This window comes from Lactuca serriola, chromosome 9 (genome assembly GCF_051521515.1).
Source record: "Lactuca serriola cultivar US96UC23 chromosome 9, Lser_US96UC23_V15, whole genome shotgun sequence".
Lineage (NCBI taxonomy): Eukaryota > Viridiplantae > Streptophyta > Magnoliopsida > Asterales > Asteraceae > Lactuca > Lactuca serriola.
The window spans coordinates 159,673,759-159,685,356 of NC_136416.1; the positions used below are offsets into that span (position 1 = coordinate 159,673,759).

The 11,598-nt window shown below is 34.9% G+C and overlaps 1 protein-coding gene across 1 annotated transcript; it reads left to right on the forward strand.

The window, feature by feature from the left end:
- Positions 1-3,624: 3,624 nt before the first annotated feature.
- Positions 3,625-11,091, forward strand: LOC145076206 (uncharacterized). The gene is made up of 5 exons (XM_079022165.1): positions 3,625-3,796; positions 3,863-4,054; positions 5,342-5,419; positions 10,067-10,183; positions 10,649-11,091. The coding sequence occupies exons 1-5, from the start codon at positions 3,625-3,627 to the stop codon at positions 11,089-11,091; spliced, it is 1,002 nt and encodes a 333-aa protein (XP_078878291.1).
- The last annotated feature ends 507 nt before the right edge of the window (positions 11,092-11,598 follow it).

Consider the following 11,598-nt stretch of genomic DNA (forward strand, 5'->3'; position numbering starts at 1 on the left):
TAAGCCACTTGTTTGGTCAAACAAGGTTCTTAAAGGGGTTTGGATTTGTATTCAACTGTTTGCAAAAAAAAAAAAAACGAGTCATGATATCTCATTTAAGTGAAACCTATAATGCCTTAATAACAAAAATTTGTAATTACAGTTTATTGTGATTATTTCTACCCTCTTTTCACTTAACCCTATCCCTAGTAATTATATTTAACTTTTTTTCCTTAAATAACTAAAACCTTACCCCTAATAATTATATTTAACTTTTTTTCCTTAAATAACTAATGATTATGTAATGATTATGTTTTTTTTTTAATTTTCTTTTAATATATACTAGCTTATTTATTTTTTCTTTTATTAATCTTGTTTTTTTTAGCAAATTTATGTTTTTTTTTTATTTTCTTTTAATATATACTAGCTTATTTATTTTTTCTTTTACTAATCTTGTTTTTTTTGAACCAGTAAATTTAATCTAATCCTAAACTAACAACACCTATTTCACCTATATCCACGATGAGACTTGAACCCTCGACCTCAAAGAGGGAGGGTACCACCTGATACCGTTGGGTTACAAGCCCTTTGGTTTTTTTGACATTTTGTTTTTATGATTTAAAAATATTTTTTGACATTTTGTTGAAGACATTATTTAACATAAAAAAAACATTATTGACGTAATTATTATGTTTTTGTATTCCTATTTCGAACGATGAATTTAAAAAAAATATGACTTTTTGTTTTCAAAAAAAATATGACGTTTTGTTTGTTTGTATAACCAAAAAATCTTTAAACTTTTATCCTTTTTTGTATAATTAAAAAAATCTTTAATTTTAGTTGAACAAAAGATTTAAACAAAAAAATGTTTGACGTTTGAATATATTTTTAATGTTTTATTAATTTATAAAAGACATAACTATGTGTATTTGTACATATTATTAAGTATACATATATATTTATTTCATATTTATATGTATACGATATGTATGTCTACATATTTATATGTATACGATATGCATTTATACGTATTCATACAATACAAACCATAACAATAATAAGATGGCGACAATAATAATTATAATAATAAATTATTATTATTATTATTATTATTATTATTATTATTATTATTATTATTTATAGGTTATATAGAACGATTTGATTTAATTAAACAAAAAGGGGCTTCAGTTCAGTGGTAAAGTGTTTAAAGCTAATGTATGATGTTGCCTGGAGGTCTAGAGTTTGAATCTCCTTATGTACACTCGGATTTTTGAAGCTTTCCAGCTCACAGGCACGAAATACTACGTCTAGGTTTTTGTTATCTACCTAAAAATAATAATTACAGGGGTGGGATTAAAAATCTGGGGTAGGTATAACAATACCCTATAAAGAAATAGAAGTAGGATGATATAAGTTAATACACAAACAAATAAAAATATATTCTTATTTTCAGCCAAGTAAAGATGACAATGGAATGGAATGTCCATTGTTCATTATAGCTTTTATAATTAACTTATCAAGTTGTGGAGTTGTAAATGCCTTAAACCCTGCTCCAAAAACCATAAGCTTTGAATTATGATTGACACTTGAAGCTGCAAACAGAGTTCAATACAAAAAATATATCGTTTTGCTAAAAAAAAAAAAAAACAAAAACAGATGGTCCTAGCACATACATTGGACATATAGATACATGTTGATTCAAGGTCATAACTTGTAAATGATGAACATTAATAATAATTATAAGTGAACTAAAATTGAGCTCTTGATACTAATAAAATTTGATGAAGTTATTAACATAATTTTTGTAAGCTTAGTATGGCCCAAGAATGGGTATGACACCCTACTTCGAGTCAACTCTTACATTTAGTCATGCACTCCACTATACATGTGGATCACGTTATAGGTATTCATTCCACTTTTATTCTTTTAATATATTAAAACTAAAATAATGAGTGATTATATGCTTCACCTTTTTTTGACTTGTGCTTCATCAACATATGATGTCACCTTATGCTGCAATCTGTCTATATGCGGGTTTTTATGCACATCGAGGAGTTACTATTGTAGTTTTCCAACTTAATATTGATCGTATGAAAGAAAAATCTACCTAATAAAAGCTAAATTTAAGAAATAGCAACGTACTTGAGGTTTGAATCCCAACTTGTAGTTGCAGATACAGATGCAAAATCTTCATGAAAACCTTTGAAGAAGTAAATTGCCCTTTATTCAGTTGCACCCTACAATCAAGTAATATCCCATAACTACTTTTTCAAATTTCAAATGCAAAACTATCACATATTACCTAAGTGTCACTTTTTTTGAATGGTGTAACGTGTTGGTGATTATATATCATCAATATTATTTAAGTGTAATAGGATTAAATTTGTGTGAAAAAAAGTGATCTTGTTGAATATTGAACAAGTTAGGATGGTGTAGAAGTTCACATTTTTTCAAGTTTTTCAAGATTCAAAGTACACTGTTATTTAGGGGCGAAGCCCCTAAACGAACGGGGGTCCGTGGGCAGCGCCCCTGTGAGCGGGGTCCCAAGGGCGGCAGCTCCTGGCTGGAATTTTTTTTATTTGGACTATGTTGCTATATTAAAAGTGCATCAAAAATCCTATTTTTAGAAAGTTGAACCTTTTTCCCTGAGATCCGTTTAATGACAGGTTTGGTAGTTTTTTATGATGGTTTGTAACTGTCTGGTGATAGTTTTCAGAAAGGAATCATATAGCCGTTTTGGTCATATTTCTGGTACATCTTTTGAAGAACATTTCACATACATTCTCTGATTTCATATCTCTGAATTTCATATAATTGAGTGTTCAATCTATACCATTGAAATACTTCAATTTGATAGTGATTCACGACTTTCAGAGAATCCAAGCAATCTGTTCATCCCCTTTTTCTAACAAAAATTGAAGTGTTATGTGATCATGGCAAGTGGCAATTCTATGAAGGATATGACAAAGAAGTTTGACAAATTGAACAAATTTAAAGGGAAAGATTTTCGTAGATGGCAGAAGAAGATGCACTTTCTCCTTACTACTCTGAAAGTGGTGTATGTTCTGAGTACACACATGCTTGTCTTACCAGAATCTGTTGAAGATGAACCTTTGGAGGAAACAAGAAGGAGATCAAAGTGAGAAAATGATGATTACATATGTCGTGATCATATTCTCAATGATATGTATGACTCTCTTATTGATATCTATCAAAATTTTGAATCTGCAAAAGAACTGTGGGATTCTCTTGAATCCAAGTACATGGATGAAGATGCTTCTAGTAAGAAGCTTCTTGTCAGTAACTTTATGGGTTACAAGATGGTTGAATTCAGGCCTGTTATGGAACAATTCCATGAAATGTTAAGGATTTTGGGACAGTTTGCTCAACACAATCTGAAAATGGATGAAGCCATTTCTGTGGCTATGATCATTGACAAACTACCCCCTTCCTGGAAGGGTTTTAAACACAATCTCAAACATAACAAATAGGAACTGACTTTGACTCAACTTGGAAGCCATTTAAGGATTGAAGAGTCCATAAGGACTCAAGAACTTGATAACAATCCTAAAGGCAAGAACCAAGTTGGTTCCTCCTCTGTGAACATGGTGGAAGGAGAAAGTTTAAAGAATCCCAAGAAGTCTAATGGAAAAAAGGAAGTTTAAAGGAAAGGATGACAAGTCTTCAAACAAGAAGGCTAAGTTGGTTTATTGGAATTGTAACAAACCGGGTCACTTCAAGAAAGATTGTTGTCTTCACAAAGTGAACAAGTATGGTGTTGGACCAAGTGGATCCAAGGATCCAGAAAAGCAACAAGGTTAGATTTCTGTTTTCATGCAGAATTCTAAATATATTCAGAATTATATTTTTGTGATTTCTGAAGCATTTTATGTACATAATAATAATGTTGCAAGGTGGGTTGATTCGGGAGCAACAAGTCATGTTTGCAAAGATCTATATTGGTTCAAGAAATTTCAACCAATAGAAGATGGCTCTGTTGTGAAGATGGGAAATGTTGCAACTGAACCAATCAAGGGCATAGGATCTATTTTACTTACTTTTACTTCTGGGAAATGTTTGTGTTTGAACAATGTTTTATATGTTCCAGGGATTCGTAAGAATCTCGTGTCTGAAATTGTATTAAATAATTGTGGTTACAAACAAGTGTTAGAAAGCGACAAGTACATCTTGTCAAGACATGGTTCTTTTGTGGGATTTGGCTATATATGTAATGGAATGATTAGGTTTAATATTAGTTATCCTTATAGTGATAATTATGTTTGCATGGCTTCTAGTAATACTAGCAATAATTTTCATAAATTTGAATTAAGGCATGCTAGACTAAGAAACATTTATTACAAGAGATTAAAAGACATGTCTAAAATGAGTTTAATTCATGCTTTTGATATGCAAAATAATGAAAAATGTAAAACATGCATGCTAACTAAAATCACTAGACAACCTTTCAAAGATGTTGTTAGGGAAAGCAAGGTGTTGGATCTTATACATAGTGATTTATATGACCAGGGAGGTATCGACTACTTTGGGGAAGTGGCTAGGAGGCAGTATGGTGTTTCAAGCAGTGGTAATGCTCTGGTATTCTTGCGTGTGGGGTAGCTTGTTGGTCGGGAAATTCTAAGTCACTTGCAGTGGGATTGAATAATCTCAGAGTAATTGATTTGATTCGGTGGCGCAGCTCTCGTTTGAGTCTAACCGTTTCAGGGATGGATCCTCTACTCGAAGGATTATCTGAGCCTCCTGTTAAGTATAGGTGTTCTGCATATGGTTATGGTCAGCGAATTTGTTCTTTTGGTAGCATCAGGATGATTAGGGTTAGAATTGTATGCTTGGTATGTTATTCAATGAAGGTTTGGTTTGGTATTGTTTCAACATGGACATTCTGTCAGGGAGTTAGACCAATGTGGACTTGAGGGTTCAGAAGGTTAGAAGTGGTTTTTTCTTCAGGGGCTAAGGGTTGTTCTTCTTCGGGGGCTAAGGGTTTTCTTTGGAATGAAAATTTATGTTGGGCTCAGTTGTTTGGGTATGTTGTTCTTTTGTGCGGAATTTTCGGTTGCGTTCCTCAGGTTGATGGTTATGTTATGAGTGTTAGTAAGGAGCGATTTTGAGGACAAAATCTAATTTAAGTGGGGGAGAGTTGTAACACATGGTTCCGGATTTGCTTCATTATTCCAGGTTGTGGCCCAATCATCTATTGTAATGAGGCGTAGGACCTTGGGAAAGGAAGAATTTGGCCATTCTCGGGTGTGGGTGTTATGGTTTAAGTGATCCAAGTGTTTGATTGTGTCTTCGAAGGTAAAGGGTATAATCGTAATTTGATAATTCATTCTTTTATGGATTTTAGGTTTTGTTCAGGAGGTTTTAAGGCTTAGGTGTGTTGTTAAAAGTATAGGGCTTCTCACCACCTTTCCATGCATAGAAGGTTCATTGGAAACGGACCTAAGATAAGGGAGTTATGGCATTTTGAAGATATTGGCAGAATTGGCCCCTAATGGAAATAGTTGGAAAATCGGTCCCTTGCATGTAAGGAGGGTATGCACGTGTTTGGCTGAGTACGCGCAACGTAAGTTGGTAAGTGGATGCGGGTATTTAAAGTTGTACGCCCAACATACAGACATTACGCCCAACATAATAAGTTGGATCCCCAAACCCTAAATTTTAGGGTTGGCTCACTATTTAAACATCTTAAGTCCCAAGTGTCGGCCTTTCTTTCATCCTTCATTGTCTTCCAACCCTAATCTCGAACCCTACCTCATCCAAGAGTGTTGTGAGCTCTTTTTGTGCATCTTTGGTAGGTTTTAGTGAATATTCAAGAGGGGAAGCTTTGTGCAAGGTGGTAAATCAAGGGAAGGATTGTAGATCTCGACTCTTTGCTCCATTTCTAGCTCTTTAAAGGTAAAAAGTTCTTATCTTGCTCATTAGAAGTTGAGATTTAAGAATATGTGAGTTTTGGTCCCATTTTGACCTAATGGGTGAGATCTAGTGGTTGGACACAACTCCAAGAGCTTTGAGTTGCTACTCCTAGCATTTTGAGGTTATAAGTTCATAAAAGTATTTGGTTGATGTTTAGAAATGGTCCATGCATGTTCTAGTTGGGTCTTAATGGATTAAGATGGTCACTGGATCCCATTAAGCCATGTAAATGCATAAAGGTGCCGACTTTATGCATTAAGAGCTTTGTTGAAAGGTCTTCTGAGGTTTTGATGCAAGGACTTAACAAATTAAGACGTGTTCTGAGATTTGGAGAAATCGCGGTTACGCCCCGCATAACTGATGGTACCATATTTTGGTCGCGATCCAAGTTTCCTTGTGTACGCCCATTGTAGTTGAGCGTACACCCTGCGTTCGGCGTGGTTTGGGCTTGGTGTGTTTTTGGGCTTCGTATTCTTGGGTCATCTTTTGCATTGGGCCTTTTGGGTAGTATGGGATTAATTATTGTTCTAAGGGAATTTTGGGTTTAGGATAAGGCCCATATGGGGGTTGGGCCCAATTTGGAAAATTGGGCCATTAGTGGGTCTTTGTGGATCTTTCGGTTTTAGGCCTTATTGGTCTTGGTCTTGGGCCTCAGTTTGGTTCATGTTGGGTCAGCGGTAAAATGATCATTTTACCCCAAGTTTGGATAATGGATTATAGTTTGGAACCTAATTCTTAATTGGGTGTTATTTTGGTATGGATAGCTCGGGAGTTCATTAGGCCAGCAACTAAAGATTTATTGCAGTGATCTTCTGCATTCGAGCTGAGTCTTCTCACTGTTCTATGGGTCAAAGGCACCAATGCTGGCCCATTTGGTTTATGTATTGTAGGAAGACCCGAGGGTAACCCTTGGCAGTTGTATGAAAGACCAGGAGGCGGCTTCTGGCAAACTGTATGCAAGATCGGAGTCTAAAATCTGGCAGTTAATTAGTTAGTAATGGTAGATTGTATGCTAGTTTTCTTTGTGATGATTGAATGGAAGACCACGAGGTGGCTCTTGGAACTTGTCAATAAGACCCAGGGTTTTGGCCCCCATCCTGGCAAGGAAGACCACGAGGCGGCTCGTGGCATAATGGCAAGACGATGGATGACACATAGCACCCTTATTGATTGTTGTATATGTATAATATGTATGGCTCGATGATATGCATATTATTTATGGCTCGATTGGTATGTGTGGTATGTGGTATTTGGGGAACTCACTAAGCTTTGTGATTATAGTTTGTCGTTTATGGTTTCAGATACTTCTGGATCGAAAGGGGAGGGCCCGACTTAATCGTAGCACATACACATGTTGTTTCCATAATATTTGATTTTAGGATTTAACTCTGGTAATTGTTTTATTTAGAAATGATTTTAAATGTGTGGATCAAGTTACATCTGTGTTTTGATTATAAAAAAAATGAAATTTTTATCCTTAGTTTTTGGGATGTTACACATAGATTGGTTTAGTAACCTTCAATCTTAGTCCTAAAATGGAGTCAAACAATAAATCTGTTTCATCCATTAGATCTACAACAAGAAACTAAACTTGAACATAGAAAAAATAGATCGGATATGATTTCTAGAGAGAGAGAAAACGGATCTGAGATGATTTCTAGAGAGAGAAAACAAATCAAAGCACAAATATGATAATAAAACTTGAATTTCTTCTTCTATTTTTACTTCAAAACACGAATTAAGAACAAATCAGATGATAGAATGTGTAGAATATAACAGATCTAAATGGGTTTTGCAATAATACGAGACATTTCACTTTTCCTTTTTAGAAAACGTACAAAACTTTAAGTGAGATTCATGAAAAATTTCGCCATATCTAATCGCTTTTTGCAAAAAGCGCCGAGATCTACAAGAACTTGCTCTAATACCACTTGTTAAGTCAAAAAACGAGATGACGAATACGAAATCTTAAGAATAATCATGAATCAATCACCATAATATGCAAGTAATATGGAAAAGCTTCTGTGCCTCAATTATTTTGGAATGAACGTATAGAGTGACTCTTTTCCGGGAAAAAGCTTGCATCACAAGCTAACCTAATGTTTATTTGTAAGGAAAATAAAACATTTACCAAAAATACAAAACCCTAAAATAGGCTTCCATAAATAACCAAAAATGCCAAATCAGTTTCGGTATCTCAAATACTCAACAACATTCCAACATTATGAACCTTTTCAACAAATCAATACAGTACTTCCGCTGATGCAAAACTATGCCTTCATCATCATAACTTAGTTCGAGCCCTAGGAAGTGTTTCAGCCTTCCCAAGTCTTTCATGTGGAAACGAGTAATCAGGTTATATTTGAGTTGATTAACCATATCTTCCAAATGTCTTGTGATTATCAAATCATCGACATAAACGAGAACCAATGCAACTTTGTTTCCAACCTTCTTCACAAATAAACTTGCATCTGATGGAATACTTGTATACCCGTTATGTTCAAGAAATTCATCCATTTTTCCAAACCATGCCCCTGGAGATTGTTTTAGGCCATATAAATCTTTCTTGAGTTTACACACATACCTTGGTTGACTTTTACTCTTGAAGCCACGAGGTTGATCCATATGGATTACATGATCCAAGTCACCATATAGGAAAGCATTTCTCACGTCTATTTGACATAGTTTCCAACTTTTACTTTCCGCCAAAGCTAACAAAACCCTAATTGTGGTTAACTTATCCACCAGGCTAAAAGTATCCTCATAATCCAACCCGTATTGCTGTGAGAAACCACGGGCTACCAGACTCGCCTTATATCAACTAATCGATCCATCACCATTACGTTTTATCTTAAATACCCACTTTCATGAAATGGGCTTCAGTTCATCTAATTTTAGGACCAAATCCCACATATGGTTCCTAATTTAGGGCATCAATTTCTTCCTTCATTTCCAAAATCCACTCTTGTTTGGTTGCAGCTTAATCATACATGGCTGGTGTAAACTAGCAACTGAAAGACATATAACGGCTAGGGTTTTGTATTATTATCAAAGAGAAGCACAAATACAATGAAAGGGAAAGTAGGGGTGTGTAAAAAAACCGCAAAACCGAAAAACCGAACCGATCCGGTCGATCCAAAACCGAAAAAAACTGAAACCGAAAAAACCGGGTATATACGGGTCCGTTTCGATTTGGATATTTAGATACCCGCAAATACCCGAACCGAAACGTATTATATTATTTATATGTATATATATTATTTCTATTATGTAATATAATAAAAGAATATAAAGTTTAATTACAAATTTGTTATAGCCCATTCTAAACGGCCCAAATGGCACTCGATCTGTGTAGTCTCTACTCATTCTATCACTTAGGGCAACAATTCAAGCAACAAGCCAACAACAAATCAATGATCACACGATCATCGGCCATTGTTCCTCGACCCTCGTTCGGACTTCCATTCTTCCACTCACTCAAACACTCACACCATTCTTCATCGTCTCGCCGGAATTCCACCATTGCCCTCATCAGCGACGTCGTTATTACAGGAGCTCGAGAGTCGCAAGTCAAAAAGGAAGAAGCAGTCACGACAGCTAACGTACATCGACGTCGAAGCAGTCATCGGTCCCTCACTTGGTTTGATTTCTCATTTTTTTCTTCATCAATTTGTTCTTACCTGCATCACTTCTCGTATTCTCGACATTACCCCTTCTGTTTTATCTTATTTCACAAACAACAAACCTTTAAAATCCTTAAGTCAAAGCTATGATTTATTGTTTAATATTCATGGATTTAAGTAATATTACTTAGGACCAGGTGACGAACATAGGTCTCATTTTCTCATTTGATCATCTATCCCATATTTCACAAATTTTTGGTCTCTGATTGAGTTATTGACTATCTGTTTACTGTTATAGTCTTATAGATTATGTATTGTATCAATGTATGCATGTATGCCTGTAATCTGTATGGTATTTGAATTATGTCTATATTTGAACTCCAACAAAAAATAGGTTTTTCCTGACTTGTTTGGGACTATGACTTATTGATTTTCAGAAAAAAAAATCGCTGAAATGGAGGTTGATGTTGATTCTTTACCAACACAACACTATTGAAGTTCAAATGAAAGTGTTAATCCTTCACCTACAACAGAAAATGCCAAGAAAGTGGATGAAGGGAAAAAGACTGAAAAAAGAAAGAAAAAAGCGGATACTTCCGACGCATGGCAACATTTTACTAGAGATCCTAATGATGTTGATTACTCCATTTGTAAGCATTGTACTAGATGATTGCATTGTCCTAGTAAGAATGGAACTAGTGCTATGCGGAATCATACAACACGTTACATTAAGAACCCTGATAACATTGACAAAAAACAAAAGCTATTGATGTTTCAAAACCAAGCTTCTATACAAGAGAACGGAGAAAGCATATCTACATTTTTCCCTTGGAAATTTGACCAAACCAAGTGTAATATTTGTGTGCTAGAATGATCATTATTGACGAATTACCTTTCAAGACTGTCGAACAAGAAGGGTTCTGTGACCTTGTGAACATGTTGCAACCACAATTTCAAATCCCTTCAAGAACCACTATTACTAATGATCGTTTGGAAATATACAAGTTAGAAGTAGAAAAGTTGAAGAAGTATTTTTTCTAAGAACAGACAACGGGTTTCTTTAACAACCGATCTGTGGACTTCTAGGCAAAATCTTAGTTACATGTGTTTGACAGCTCATTTTATTGATAAAGACTGGACCATTCACAAAAGAATAATAAACTTTTGTCCTATTTCTGGTCATTCTGGTGAGATCATTGGAAAATATGTGGAGAAGAACTTACTTGATTGGGGAATTGACAAGGTTTTCACAGTTATAGTTGACAATGCTAGTTCAAATGACCTTTGTATTCGATACCTAAAAAGAAGATTGAATGCATGGAAGCATAGTGTGTTGGATAGTCAACATTTGCATATGAGATGTTATGCCCATATCTTGAGTCTTGTTGTTAAAGAAGGTTTAAAAGATGTAGACACAAGTAAAACCCGAATTCGATCAGCTGTGAAATATGTGAGGTCTTCTCCAGCTAGGCTTCAACGCTTTAAGGGATGTGTTGAGAAAATGAAAATTAAGAATAAATGCCTTGTTTCTCTTGATGTTGAAACAAGGTGGAATTAAACATACTTGATGCTAGAAAGTGCCATCAAGTTTCAAGATGCTTTTGATTTATTGGAGGAGCAAGATAGTAAGTACAGGTCCGAGCTTTTATCATTGAAGGGGTTGCAAAATGAAGAGTATTTGGAGCATGTTAGGTGTATGTTACCTTTCTTGAGAGGTTTTTATACATCTACTTTGCGTATTTCTGGCTCTTTGTATGTAACTAGCAACAATTACTTTCATGAAGTCTTTGGCATTGGGGCAATGATTAAAAAAAGATGATAACAAGTGATGACGGTTTTAAAAAGATGGCTGCTAAAATGAAGGGGAAATATGATAAGTATTGGAGCAATTCATCAAACATAAATGTGTTTTTGTTTATTGCTCTAATTCTTGATCCACGATACAAGTTAGGTTATGTTTCCTTCATTATTAGCCAAACTTATGATGAAAAAAAAGCCAAAAATTTGTGTGATCATGTAGAGAAAGTATTGCGAGATTTGTATGCTCATTACTCACATGAAGTTG

Coding starts and splice junctions, on each gene's coding strand:
- LOC145076206 (XM_079022165.1), top strand. CDS start 3,625: ATGGAAAAAAGGAAGTTTAAAGGAAAGGATGACAAGTCTTCAAACAAG. Junction 5,420..10,066: donor CACCTTTCCATGCATAGAAG/GTTCATTGGAAA, acceptor CACCTACAACAG/AAAATGCCAAGAAAGTGGAT. Junction 10,184..10,648: donor TGATGTTGATTACTCCATTT/GTAAGCATTGTA, acceptor TGTGTTTGACAG/CTCATTTTATTGATAAAGAC.